Source organism: Vidua chalybeata, chromosome 1 (assembly GCF_026979565.1).
Source record: "Vidua chalybeata isolate OUT-0048 chromosome 1, bVidCha1 merged haplotype, whole genome shotgun sequence".
Taxonomy (NCBI): domain Eukaryota; kingdom Metazoa; phylum Chordata; class Aves; order Passeriformes; family Viduidae; genus Vidua; species Vidua chalybeata.
This window is the reverse complement of record NC_071530.1, coordinates 59,132,066-59,147,020: the sequence shown is the minus strand read 5'-3', so window position 1 is coordinate 59,147,020 and position 14,955 is coordinate 59,132,066. Positions and strand designations below refer to the sequence as shown.

Below are 14,955 nucleotides of genomic sequence, written 5' to 3'. Positions count from 1 at the left end.
AAAAGAAAAGGAAAGAAATATTTCTCTCTTTTATATGGGACAAAGACTCGAAACATGAGCAAAGCCACCTCTTCTGCATGTCCACACATCCACCTTGGTGGCAGCATGCATGGATCTAGGCCTACAAATTCTGGCAGCTGGCAATACTAGTCATGAAAACCATAGCTTAGGAGAGTTAAGGATGTGTTAACTGGTAAAGGGACAGAGCGAAAGGTAATGGCACAAAGTCAAACACAACTTCAGCTCATACAGCACATGTGCACAGCCACTTCCTACAGCACAGCAGCCTCACTTAAGAAAAAGCAGTAATGCAAAGAAAAAATGTGATGCTCGTGTCATCTCAACTGTAAGCCACACAGAGGCTGCTGTCCTACACTGCTGACGCCAGAATAGGCACAGGCTATGGCAGCCTCACAGCAGATGCTTCAGGGGGCAAAGCATCCTTGGCAGCTACAAGCCACAGCCTTAGAGGACTGTGAAGCCTTGGAGTGGAAGAGGACAGAGGCACATGGAAGGGCTTATGGGTAGAGAAATCCAGTGTGGTGCTGCTGGCCCACCTGTGGCTGAGTGAAGCCCCTCAGACTCCCAGCTAGCACCTACCAGACCAAGTGCACGTAAGCTGGGACACAGAAGGGCAGGAGGAGGGTCTGAAACACTGTATTTGCTGTCAGTGCATTTCTGGATGCTGACGTCCACTTGGGACTGGCATACAAGGCTGTTTACAGAAAGACCTGCCCCTGCCCTAGGGTAAACCTCACATTATGTTCTAGTCCCCGTCTTTTATTTACGGCTGTTGGCACAGGTATCCAGGAAGTGTTTATTTATTGGCACACTGTTTACTCTCATATTGATGTCTTCTTTCTTATAGAAAGCCTCCAACAAAGCTACAGTTGTCAGTCAGGTCCTTGAAGCCTGCTTGGCTTTCAAGCCTAAGGATCACAATCAGATTTAACAAACAGAACCTGTGGGCCAATTTTTGCTTAATACCCAGTACAAAATGTGAGCTTTATTTTATGTTGTAAATATTTTTAATTGCACCTAACTGCATGCATCTCAAACATCTAACCATGAAATTTCTGCCTCCATGGAGCCACAGTGGAGACCACTGCCTGCCATGCACAGCAGAGGGAGAGATTTGCCCTAAGGGAGGTCTGGGGCAGCACTGCACCAGCCAGCAGGCTCCTGCAGCACCCAGAGATGGGGTTCCCCTTTGTTTCCTTCGGGGCCAGCCCCACCATTGGCTTCCCCACAGTGAATGCCAAAGCAGCAGCCAGTAATACCAGCACTGTCTGGGAGAGAAGGTGCAGGCACTGCGAGTGTTAGGCAGGCTTGACTGCTGTGAGAACTGCTTGGGTCTCCACTGCCAGCAGACTGCAAGAGAGCAGGCAGGGTTTACTCTCCACCCTCACATTCCTCCTCCTCTCCTTTCCATTTTGCTGATTTACCTATCTTCATGTTTTGGTTTTCCTTCTATCCCTTCCCTTCAGGAGTATCACCTTTCAACCCCTTATTTGAGCAAGTTCAGTCTCCCCCACATCTCTCCTCTCGCTCTGCCCAACCCTCTCTCCTACACCTCCAGCCCTCTCTCCTCCCCAACTCCCCTTCTGCAGGTCCTGCAGTCATTGCACACAGCAATAGCAAACCACCTCTCCATGCCAGAGCAGCCCAACATCCTGGATCAGCAGCCTGGCAGGATCAGGAGGTGCACAGCAGCTGCAAGGCCGCTCCTGACAGCCTTGGCTTGTTTTCCTGTTCAGAGTGAACAGAGAGAGTGGCCAAGACTTCTCTTGGGGCAGCAGTTGGCCATGAGATGACAGACTCAGTGTCCTCATCTTCTGTGCAGAGGCTGCCAAAAACACGTCCCTCATCTGTATCCTATCTTCAACTTAATTCTGCAGCCTGCATGACACAGGGTTCCTTTAAAGCTACATAATAATCTGTTAGTAATTTGGTTTTTAGTGTGAGCATTGCAAACGCAAGTTATGTGGTCTCAATGGTTAAATTTACCCTGGTATATATGGAAGAGCAGGGAACAGAAATCCAGAATCCCTGCTGTGCATCATGACTTCAGGACAATTTATGCCTTCTGCTTACTCACCCATCAGAAGGAAAAACCACATTAGTTATTCGTATCAACAATGCCCCTGACAAGATGATTTATAACAAGAGTTAAGAAGCACACATTTTATACCTGAACAAAACAAAGCAACACTGCAATTTATATATAACAGGTAATTTTTATTAAAAAAAAAACATTGCAACTGACAAAAAAAATAAAGTCCATCAATTGCGCCATATATTCAAAGATATGCATTTAAAGTAGGCAATTTCTTATTCTCTGAGGTGATCATTGAAACAGATACTTCCTGACAATTAGAGAACAAAACAGAAGTTCTGTAACACTTTGTCCCTAAAGTACCTTGCAAGAAGTTCTAGAGTTCCTGGCCAAGAGTCCTACTTGCTAAATGCCACATACAAAAGATGACTTAGACATGGTTTCACTGGCTTCTCTTCCAGCATTTGCTGCTCTGGTGTAAATGAGACTGGTTCGCAGAGCTCACTGGTTTAGGTACTGATGACAGACTCAAAAATCCACCCAAGGAAGAATCTCAAAAGGAAAAAAACAGAAATTGTTTTATCCTCAGTAATATCTGTAGTTCAAAGCCACAGAGGTGGCCAAAAGTGTGCACTCCCAGGTGAAGGTATAACATACAAAAGTATGTTTTCATTATTTTCTTACACCCCTGTTTTGCAGAATATTAGAAAAAGACCACCAAATACAAACATCTTACCATTACAAGTTATTAAAAAAAACCCTTCAGACCATTAAAACACACAACAAAGTGTTTGTTTTCAAACAGTAGGAATACAATCCTCATTAAAGCAGCATACCAGAGAAGCCAGTTGTTAAGTTTTCAATTAAAAAAGACAAAAGCCAAGATGTTCTTGTAACACAACCAGAACATTGGAGAAAAGAGAGGAACAAAACATTCATAGTCTGCCATGCTGAGTACATTGTCTTTGTAAGGTCACTTCAGGCCTAGAAGAGTATGGTATCGAACAACGAGCATGGAGTCAGTGCCTGGCACAGTGTGATTCCCCTCCACTGGACAGTTTGCCACCAATGACGACAGTCCAGATTCAAATCGTGAGGTTCCCAAAGAAAGTGCGGTAGGGGAAGTATCTGACTTACACACTGAAGTTATCAAATATGAGACTTGCTGCCACTGCTAAGAAAACATAAGCTCTTGGGCTATTCTTAGAGAAAAAATTATTCTGAAAAATCTGTCCAACACCTTGCCTGTGGCCAGATGGGACTCACCCAGCAGAAGAAAGAAGCCTCATGAAGGAAGCAGCACAGGCATAGCTGTTCCTGGGACCAAGAGCATTGCTACAGTCTCCTCACATCACCTGGGGCAGCTTCATGACAGCAGTGTCACAACAGGAGCCCAGGGGCTTGGTGACAGCCCCCACAGGTCAACACTACCAGCAGCTGCACGTCACAGACAGAGCATGGTGACCTATGCTGGCTAATGGCCTTTAGGAGCAACATCTACATGAACTCTGCTCTCTCAGCCTTCTCAGTCCCTCTCAGTACAGGCTGCTGATTCTTCTAAAAGAGAAGAACTTCTTTAAGAGCCTAACAGTTCACAACAGTAAAAGGAAAACATGGACTCCTTCCTTGTTGAGCCAATGCAGGAAACACCCCAAAACATAACATGGTTCTTGCTTGGCATTGAACAACATGAACATGAATCTCAACCTCAACAAATCAAGCTGTCAGATGCTGGTCCCACTCCAGGGGATGCAGCTTTTTCTCTGTCTTAAATTTTTTCTCTGAGCCAATGAAAGTGGACCTGCTTCTATCTTTGCGGCTCAATCACATCTAGAAATACTTGCCTTGCAATACTGGCAACACCCATCTGCTGGCCCCTTGGTTTGGGAAAGACATCCTACAGTCCAGCTCTGTCTTGTGCACAGCTGCAGGGGCAGTGCTGCCCCCCAGGTGCAGGGCAGGCTATTCCCACACCCCACAGTTTCAAAGCATGACTACCTAAGTTCCCTGCAGTCTCCCACTGGCTCCTTTTTTTGCCTGGATGACTGGCTGTGCCAGTCTAGATGTGACTCCAGCACCATCAGACCCCCTCCATCATCTCCTCCATGTGTCCTCCTGCATCAGGGATGAACATCTGCTCGCTCTTTAGCTTTACAGCATCTGTGGCCAGCTCATTTCTGGCTGTGCCCCTCTTTGCAGGGCCTCCCACTCCCACCTTCTCTCACCAGACACCCTTATAGGGAAAAGAGAAAGCTCCTGGATTTGCTCTTGAATACTGCTTCTTCCATCGTGGAGATACTGAATGCTAGCAAACACCACAAACTTCCTACCAATATACAGACTTTATATTATATAAATAGGTAGAAGTTTCAGACAAAATATCCTATGATTTCTGTGGTATAACATTTTAAAATAGCATTAAAACCACAAACCATCCAGCCCTTGTGATTAAATATACAAACATTTATGAATTAATAAGGCTCATAGGTACGTATGCAAAAATAAAGTGCCCCTACCCCCACCAAGAAACAGTTCTGTACAGCTAAGTCTGAAAACAGAGCAAGTTATTTAACACAGAACCTCCTGAGCTGGACGCGCAGCCATATTTTCCATACTTGTTCTCATTTCTGCTTTCAACTTAGCAACACAGGAGTATTTACAACTGGAAGAAGAGATGCCATGGCTGACTCTGCTGACCTGCAATGTGCCCAGCCAAGTTCCTCACAGGGCCTTGGTGCTGGCTGGGTGTGCAGTGTGGGACACGGGCTTCTGAGGGTAGTGGCTGTACAAGTAAACCTGCAACAGGATAACGATGTCCACAAATACCTGCAGGAGTCCACAGATGGAGAACTGGAAAGGGGCCTGATTCAGGATGAAGTAAACAGTCTTGAATGTGTCCCCACTAGTCCACATCAGCACCATCTTGATACTAAAAGGCAGAAGAAAGGGAAGAGTGTTTACTGAGAATTTGGTTTTGGATTAGACCTGCTGTGCCAGAGGATCCCACCTACTGCAGCTAGTATTTATACTCAACAGCGGGCAGGGACTCCCCTTGACAGGGACAGACAGCATGCCTAGCCAAGACAGGTAGCACTGTACTTGGAAGGGAGGATCAAACTCTCTGCTCCACAAACTGCAGCACTCTTATCTCAGCAATTACAGCTCCAAACACCTGTGGCTATGAAGGTATCAAACATTTTAAAATCTCCAGCTAGGATATTTGACTCAGTGGTGTTCTGTAAACACGGCTGCCACACAATACATGGAAAAGAACAACAATTCATCCCAGCAGTTACTTCTGCATGCCATTCTGTGCTCATGCAAGATAAAGTAACACACAGATTGCTTTCTCATGCATGCGCACTTTTAGCATGTGCTGAAACAAACAAAACAGATAGAAGAAATAACTCATTACTGCAGAAAATGTCTAAAAAACTAAAAAAAAGCAGACAGATTGTCCAGTAATACAGAAAGAGGAGAAATTACATGTCTGCAGCTGTTACTGGAAGGATGAACAGCACTAGGGATTTTTATCAAGGACATAGATCAAGAGCAATGCTCAGAGTTCGTTTTAATAACCAAACTTGCTTTCATCTTGCTCTTCTGCTAAGTATTTCCTGTCCTGTAGTCCAGCTTCTGCTCCCCCATATCAGGAGAAACTCTGGGGAATAGAAGCAATTTCTTCAAACAGACCAAATTATTTTCAGTGTCCTCAACAAAATGTGAACAACCAAACCTGGAAGGCTGTTTCTGAGCTTCATGCACTTTATCATGAGAGCTTTTTAAGCAGCTGGATAAGCAGCAGTGGACAAAAGCTTTGTAGTTCACAGAATGAGCATTGCACATGATTTGTCATAATTACAAGCAATTTACATCTTGCCAGCACAGACGCCATCACACACAGTCAGGTCCATGTAGCAGGGCAGGACTTAATGTTCATTTTTCAAACACTCAGGCAGGACCTTGCAGGATTTGTGTTTTGGGCACAAGTGCACAATGCCATTCCAAGCCAAATGCTGCAGCCCATTCTGTCCCCACATGGAAAGGGTGGACAAAAGCATCAGTTTGTACAGAAGCCTTTTGTAACTCAGGTCATGTGGCCCACAGCACAAAACAGGTCTACAATCAGGACCTTCCACAGAAACTATGTGGAACTGCAAGCAAGGATATGGGGTTAAGTGAGCAGTCATTTCCCATCCAAGGTCATTCTGAAAACATAAATAAATAATCAGAGAAAGAAAAAAACTGCTGAACTCTAAACATAATTTGTGCTTGGTGCAAAGAGCTTGCACCACCTGCCCCGTGCACGTTCCCAGTCACACCAAGTCACTTTACATCACACTTACACGACATTTGTAGATGCAGGTGGTGGTCAAGGGATTGATTGAGATTTTAATTAGGAAAGCAATAAACTGAGAGTAATAAAACTGGCGCCTTGCTTGCTGACAGTCAGTATTTCTCCTCCTTTGATTTTAAGTGTATTAATGAATGCTGGGCAACTAATCACAATTTAATTGTGAATCTGTCCTGACGTGGCTAGGCACCCTCACTAAAAGCACATGCTCAACCAGGCTGATCAAACTAACTGCTCACTGTTGACAAAAGGGAAATTCAGGAATACCATGAGATAGCTGAATAGGAATTTAACAAATATCCATAATACAAAGGATATTTGTCACTCATTCCCTCAATGGAGAAAGCCAGCTGGGTTTTTAAAGTGACTTTACAGTGCAGTGCAGTTGTGGAGGAGAAGATACAGAGTCAGAAGATGTACAGCCTAGAGAAGAGTTAACCCCCTCAAAGAAGGAATAATCAATCACTGAGGGAAAACTTAAGGACCTGCAGTTCAGCAGAACCACAGGAGCCAAGCACACCCCTAACTGTGTCACATGCTGTGCCAGGTTTGCCAAAGCAAGTCTGTGTTTTGCTAGGAAGCCACCTGTCAACTCAACAGTCTGCAATACTGGCTGGGAAATTCAGTGCATGTTCTGATAGGCTCTGCACATTCCAGAGCCTACACTTCAGCTCATACATCTGACACTCAAGGACATCATCATCATGCCTGGAGCTCTCACTCCAGGAGGACATGACAACACTCCACACACATGAAAATCTCAACTTATCCTTGACAAAAATGATCTTAAAAAATGCTACAGGTAGTTTAAAGAGCTAATGCCACTGGTCTGTCTGTGTACCAAAAAACATACATCCTTCTCAGTCCAGTAGTTTGGACAAAGCTCCAGAGAAAACCTGCAAGTCACCAAGGTACAACGAAAATAAAATACAGAAAACGCTTGACATCCCACAACATTCAGTCCTTCAGCTGCACCAAGGTTCTCAGGGCTGATGCAATGTAGTCACTGCGGGAGTGCTGGCTGCCCTCCCAGAGGAGAGGCTGGGACTGGGCAAAAAGAGCACGTCCAACAGAGACCAAAAGGTGCAGGGGGTAATCACAAAGAGCTTAGCAAGAAAATGGGGACAGTCTTGTGCGAGAGAAAAGGCAATGAAGGGCCACAGAGGAAAGCAAAGGAGACAGCAGAGGAGCCAAGAGATTGGTCAGATGAGAAGAGGATAGAAAAAAAGAGACTGGAACAGGACAGGGAATGACAGGAATGGAAGAGAACTTAAAACTTGGTACACAAGTCCTTGAAAATGACCTTAATTTGGAGTCGATGGTTTGGGGTATGGCAAGGTTTTGGTAGCAGGGGCCAGGGAGGCAGGCTACAAAGTGACTTCTGTGAGAAGCTGCCACAAGCTTCCCCTAAGTCCAAGAGAGCCGATGCCAGCTGGCTCCAAGATGCTTCTGCCACTGACAAAGGCTGAGCCCATCAATGACAGTGGTAGCACTTCTGGGATAATGTATTTAAGAAAGGGAGGAAAACTGCTGCACTACACAGCAGCCAGGTGAGAGGAAGTGAGAACATGTGAGTGGAACAGCCCTGCAGACACCAAAGTCAGTGCAGAAGGTGGGGGAGGAGGTGCCCCAGGCACTGAAACAGATTCCCCTGCAGCCCACGGTGAAGACCATGGTGAAGCAGTTGTGCCCCTGCAGCCCATGGAGGTCCATGGGGGAGCACAGATCCACCTGTACTCCATCCTGGAGTAGGTGGATGCCCAAAGGAAGTTGTGACCCCATGGGAAGCCTGTGCTGGAGCAGGTCCCTAGCAAGACCTGGGGGTCCATGAAGAGTGCAGCCCACAACAGCAAAGCTGGAGCAGCTTTCTGTCAGGACTTATGACCCCTGGAGCAGTGGATGGAGCAATCCATTCCTGAAGGACTGCACCCCATGGAAAGGACACACGGGGACCCACAGCGGAGCAGTTCATTAAGAACTGCATACCATGGGAAGCACCCACATTGAAGAAGTTCATGAAGCACTGTCTCCCTGGGAGGAACCCCAAATGGAGTAGGGAAAGAGCATGAAGAGGACGGAGCAGCAAAAGCAACATGTGATGATCTGACTATAACCCCCATTCCCTCTCCCTCTGTGCCATTTGTGGGGAGAATGTAGAGAAGATAAAATAAAATTGAGTTTGGGAAGAAGGGAGAGGTCTGGGTAAGCTGTTTTAAGATTTGGGTTTATTTCTCATTATCGTACTCTGATTTTGATCAGCAATAAATTAAATTGATTTCCTTGAGTGTTTTGCCTGTGATGGCAACTGGTGAGTGATCTCCCTGTCCTTATCTCAACCCATGAGCCTTCTGTTGTATTTTTCTCTCCCCCTGTCCAGCTGAGGAGCGGGAGCAGTGTAAGTGGCATGGTGAGCACCTGGCATTAGCCAACATCAATCCACCATGAGGGTAAAGCTAGGGAATGAGCAAAGAGGTGTGTGCTGGCCCAGGACCCTCACCTCACCACTCTAAGCACCCTGGAATGCCCCCAGCACCCTCTCCAAATCAGTACATGTCTCACTCCTTCCGTGCCCACTCCAGGGAGAGGAAAAGCTACAACTGCTGTTGACTCTCTCCCATATCAACCAGCACCCACACACAGAGCCTCAAAGTCAGCTTGCTGGGAAACCCATCGAGTATCTGTGTGGCACCTTGGAGGAAACAGAGCTGGCTCTGCCCCCACTACCACATCACAGGCCTGAGACGGGCTGGATGAAGGTTGCACTATCAACACAGCTTCTTGTCAAGTTCTAGTCTCCAGATTCTCAGTGCAATAGTAATGGTCCTCCCCCTGGTTTGGGATTTGCAATTGTTCTCCCCTTGCTGCATATGCAGATGTCACTTGCAATGATGCAGCGGTTTGTGTACGACTATGAGGGATGGATGGCATGGATACACTGTCACTATTCTCATACCTTCCAGCTATTGTATCACTTCAGGATGCCACATTGCACAGAAAAGCCAGTTTTTGTCTGCAGCTTCTCAAATTTACCCAGCTGGGGAAGAGAGGTAATTCTTTTATTTGGTCCTACTTTTGGGGTAGACAAGAAAGACACCATTCTAGTTCGGGCAGATAGCTGCCCCTTACCTGGCCTGGTGGAGAAAAGAGCAGTGTCTGTGAAAAAGGAAGCATTTTACTGCCCAGAAGAAATGGGAATTTTCAACTGGTTGTGGAGAAGAAAGAACAAAAAGAGGAGAGCACACCTAAGCCCTTGCTTCACTGCTCTACTGTAACTCTGCTGAGTGAATCATAGAATCATAGAAGTTGGAAAAGACCTCTAAGATCACTGAGTTCCACCATTAACCTAAACTCACCCAACCATGTCAAGTCGACCTCTAAATCACGCCCCTAAGTGGTGCATTTGCACATCTTTTAAATATCTCCATATTTAGGTGGATGTCAACCAGCACCCCCAGGTCCTTTTCTGCTGAGGACCTCTCCAGCCACTCTTTCCCAAGCCTGTAGCTTGGGCTTGTTGCAACCCAAGTGCAGGATCCAGCATTTGGTCTTGGTGATGCTCATATAACCAATGTCAGCCCATTGACCTGCACCTTTGCCATGTGCTAGGTATTGTGGGCTGGTAGACCACAGACTCTGGTGCACCAGAGTCTGACCCTTGGCTTCACAGTGCAAGCAAAAATGCTGCACTGCTAATGCAGAAGAGGCTTTGTTACAACAGGCAGTCAGAGCCCATTATTAACACTGCCTTATACTGGACAGCACAGCACAAAGAGGCTGCATGCAGCAAAAATTTCCCAGACTATCTCACAAAGACTAACTTCACACTCCATCCTCCTGCTATCTGCAAAGTCACACAAGCCAAGCTGTTCTGTGCAGCACCGGCTACAAAGCAAAGCAGGACTTAGGAGTAAATATTTCTTTCCTGAAACAGCCCAAAGCTAAGCTGGGGAGAGGCAGAAGGCAGGAAATGCTCACCTTGTCGATATGGAGGATACACTCTAGGAGGACAGCACAACTGCTCTTAGCACAAATGAGCAAGCAGATTAGGGGTGAGCAGTGCCAGAGAGCAACCTCGGGATGCAGAAATAAGCAAACAGCAGCATTTGTCTGTCTGACAATAAAGATGCCAACTGGAGAGGCAGGAACTGCACTCAAATAGCTGGTATTGCCAGAGGCTGAGGCAGACTTGCAGTAAAAATAGCACTTCCCAGTAATGTACATCAGCACCACAGTATCCAATGACAACAAACCTCCTAAAAAGCAAGCGCCTTCCTCACAGCTGAGCTCGATAGAAGGAGTTGTTAATGTAGTAACAGCCAGGCCAAGTCTGCATAAATGGCAAATAACCACAAAGAGGAAAAGCTGGTATTTTTTCAACTGTTTTTAAAATCTGAAAGAGCACTTATTTATTCTGTTGCTGGAATTAATTCTCAGAGGGACACTGAGCCCTTCTGATCAGACACTAGATTAGGGGTTGGTTGCTAAATGATGGTTTTTAATATGGTAATATGAAAATGCCCTATGGTGCTGCTGTTCTCTACCACTGATAGCAGATTTCATAAATAAGCTGTACCCATCTTCATTTGCTAAATAAATAAATTACATGCTGGAAAACAGCATTCACTTTTCTCATGGAATAACTTCCTTCTTTCAGGTTCCCTGTATCTTGTATATTAATCATGAAGTGACAGCAACTAGAAGTAACAGCATCTAAGCAGCTATCAGTAACACGGTATCTGCAGTCAGCCAACAAACCTTAATTTTTATAGAATTACTTAGATGTAGAAAAAGCTACATTTGAAAGAGGAAAAAAAACCTCCAAACCATATTCTGTTGCTTCTTTCTGTGGAACTATACTAGAGGATGAGTAATTTACAAAACTATTATATCTGCTAGATATTCAGGTTCTATCTGCCTTATCCAGGACTAATACTATTCTAATCAAAGCTTCTCAGTATCTTCATTCCTTCTGCACAAAACTTGGCTGTCTCAAAATCAGAGTCTCAAGTCTCTGATTCTCCCTTGGAGTCTTTGCACACTCTGCTCAACATTAGTCACTTGTGGATCATTACATTTTTCTTCTTCCTTCATCTGAAAGAATAAAAATTAACAAAAAGAAGGATCTTGTAAAAGAGTATCAGATGTGAAGCCTCCCTGTTCCACTTCCCTGGTGAACCAGTCTGTTTTAAGACTGTTGCAACCCTCCATCCAAACAGCAGAAGGGCTGCAGAGCATCAGTTTGCAGAACACAGGCTGGGACTGAGCACAAAACATGCAGAGGGAAAAAGACACAGCAGTCCTTGCTTCCTGTTTGCACTGCAGATTTTATCACACTGATGTTATGACTCTGCATGTTTGTAGCTTAACACACAAACCCAAAAATACCCTGCACGCTGGAAGACACTGAGAGAATCAGACACTAGACGGTGACTTCCATTGAAAAATCCTCTAGTGGTTTGAGCAGACATTTCAGCACAAATAGCAACAGGAGGTACGTATTGCCCTGATGTAATTACATCCTGCTACAGTCAAAAACTTAGGGCTAGCTGTGCTCAGACACTCTATGACTTTTAAGTTATGTTTGATAAGAGAAAAAAATAATATAATTTATTTACCTTTACCTACATAAAGAGGAGAATTAGCCTGGACTCTGTTCAAGAATCAGTGGAAGCTGTCTACAACTTCCATACATCATGGCCCCACATCATGGTAAACTTCCCCATATCCTGACCATGACACAGGTTTTGCCAAATCATAAAATCTGATTAGACTGCCATGGTTTCAGACATTTCTTCATATATTAGCACTTGACTTTCACACATGTTAAAACACAGTGACAAATCTTTGAATGATGGGATACAAAAGCAGAATAAAATAATTTAAAAGCTGATAATATAGTATTTAGTTCAGGAATAAATCCACACAGAAGCAGCCTGTCAATGAGTATTTTCAACACTGCATTTGGTTTTGGGAAGTGAGGAAGACGGTACAGAAGGTATCTTTCCAGCAACCTTTTAAGCTGCTACCTCCCACAAGCCATTTGCACAAGTATGTCTGGAAGAGAAAGCAGACTCAGTTTTAACATCCTGACTTTGGAAAACTTTCAGTTCCCGTTTGCAGCTCCAAAATAGTCTACTTAGGAAAGACAGCAAGCATCCCTAACACTGTACTTCAATCAGAGGCTGGCCCGCCTACAGCAGTGAAACACAGACCAGAAAACATGAAACACGAATGCCATGCTATTTTTAACACTGCACAAAACAAAAATTAATAAACAGAGCATTTGTTTCTAACAAAATGCCATATGGCTTAACAAAAAAAGGAATCCTCCTCATGCTAACCAATTTGCTTAGCCTGCCAAATACAATTAAAAGGAAAAGAAGAAAAAAGAAAACACATGGATTTGATATCCAAAGTGTCTGAAGTTTGAAAACATGGAAACTAAGTGTGCATACCCTAAGACAGGTCCTTCTGTGTGAACAAGCAAAGATCTTGTTTTAAATATTGCACAGCCAGCTGGGAATCCAAGCATGAAACCATTCACCAGTCCTACATGCCCTGCTTGGTGTGGGTGCCTTACCTCACTTCTCAACAATTCCTCTGAGGCTGGAGCAGCACTGACCATCTCCAGAGAAAGACATTAATCCAGCCCCACAATACTAGCAGAAGAGGAGCGTGCAGCAAGAGAGATCCAGCATTTATTTTGGACCTCTGTAACCAAGCTGAAGCAGATGAGTTAAAGCCACAATCAGAAGCAATTGATACCACATCAGCTGCAATCCAAGAGCAACTTATAGATAAGTTCCTGTGATTTTCAGGGACTGTACTCATCAATGAGGAAAGATTAAATGCAGGATTTCAGTCTGAAACACCATCAGGCAAACAAACCCAAAAAGGTGCATCTAAACAAAAATTTCACAGAAAATCAGGTTAAATGGGTATTTGTAATTTTTTTTTTCATTAATATGTGTTTTCTAAATTCCCAAGTATGGCAGTGTCAGGCATTTTGATCCCATGTAGCATATCCACCCAAAAGCCAGTATTTGTTAGAACGTGTCTGTGAAAGGATAATCAAGAGGAAACTACAAGACACGACACACAGGGCTGGCAGATAGTCCAGGATCACTAATATGGCCTCCAACTATGCCAAGCAGCTTTGCCTAAAGTTCAGTCTGTAGGGGTCCAGAAACTGGTAACCCTTAACAGCTACAAAGTACTTCTAGCACTCTACAACTTGTGCTGCAGAAAGAAGGACAGCAGGTCTTAAACAGCACAAAAAGCTCCAAGTTCTATGAAGCAGGTGTGGAATCAGAGGAGAGATTTGAGCCACAATTCACACCAGTGCCCTTTTTGCAGGAGACACAGATGGATACCAACCAGACTGCAAAGCTCAGGTCTGCTTAGACATGTGGTATGAACACACATCAGACAGGCTCTGTTTCTACTGCTAGTGAACTGGGAAGCTTGAGACCTGCTTCCGTGGCAGGGACCAGATTTCCTCTGGTGCCAGGGCAGAAAATCACATCCTGCACCTCTCATGATAACCGCAGTCAGCTGCCAACACACATGGCACCATCAATGTAATGAGAATGGTGCAGAGCACACCTATATTACACCATTCTTCAAGATCTCACTCGTGAAGTTGTTCTCAAAGATCTGTCCCTGCTTCCCAGTCTCTCATCTCCCACTCATGGCATTGCAATTGGTGGAGCTGCAGGCACAGCTGCTGGCTCATACTGCTCTAGATGCTCTCCTGCTGCCCATCTTCTCTCCAGCCACTTGGCACAGCCCACCCTGGGGCCCCACATCATGCACTGAAAGGTGGGTGATAAAAGGACCTGCTGCCATGCAAGGGCACAGGGAAACAAATCCCAGGAAGCAGCACTCCTTCCCATGGCTCACTTCCCTGCAGGGTGAGTTAGCCTGCCACATCCCAGTAGTTGCAGCCTGCCTACTGCCATGTCACTGCTATGTCCTGCAAGACCATTGCCAAGAAGTATGAAAATAACGTCCCTGTGCAACACAATTCAGTGCATTTCCTGCTCTAGTTGTAAATAACTTGGGACAAATTCAATTTGAAAGGTAATCAAAAGACATGAGAGAACAGAGGTTTGATTCAGCACAGCTGTGTATCCCAAGGTTCAAAGCAATGCTTTTAAATCTTCCTTTCTTCCTGCCCTAGACATCCAAGAGATCATCAGACTCTTCATTCAACTCGAGGTAATTTGAGCACATTTTCCCTTCATCTTCATATGATAACAAGTACAAAGCTTGAGCACACTTCTAGTTTCTACTTCAAAAACCCCAATTACCTCTTTAGTCAATATACAGCAAGTTAACAGTCCCAGCTCCAGTGCTTTCCTTTTTCTAGATGATTGGAGTTCACTTGTCTTCAAAGCCAGCATCCACAAGGACAAAATCTAATGATGTTGCAGTCATTACTTTTCATGAATAATCACATCCTTCAGTTAGTAAAAATGCTTCTCATGTTCTAGGAAAACACTGGGGAAATTAAAACCCCAAACACACTAGTGGGTAAAATAAG

General features: G+C 44.8%; 1 protein-coding gene across 9 annotated transcripts in view; it reads right to left on the bottom strand.

The window, feature by feature from the left end:
* SLC66A2 (solute carrier family 66 member 2) overlaps positions 1–14,955 on the bottom strand; it is a 157,943-nt gene that overhangs the window by 88,600 nt on the left and 54,388 nt on the right. For 2 of the 9 annotated variants that reach the window (XM_053964606.1, XM_053964641.1), the window contains one exon: positions 2,218–4,985. The exons of 6 other annotated variants lie outside the window; for them this stretch is intronic. In XM_053964606.1, coding sequence (XP_053820581.1) covers positions 4,778–4,985 — 208 coding nt within the window. In that variant the 3' untranslated portion in view covers positions 2,218–4,777. Of the gene's footprint in view, positions 1–2,217; positions 4,986–14,955 lie in introns of those variants that run through there. One more of the 9 variants, XM_053964649.1, reaches the window with a different exon arrangement.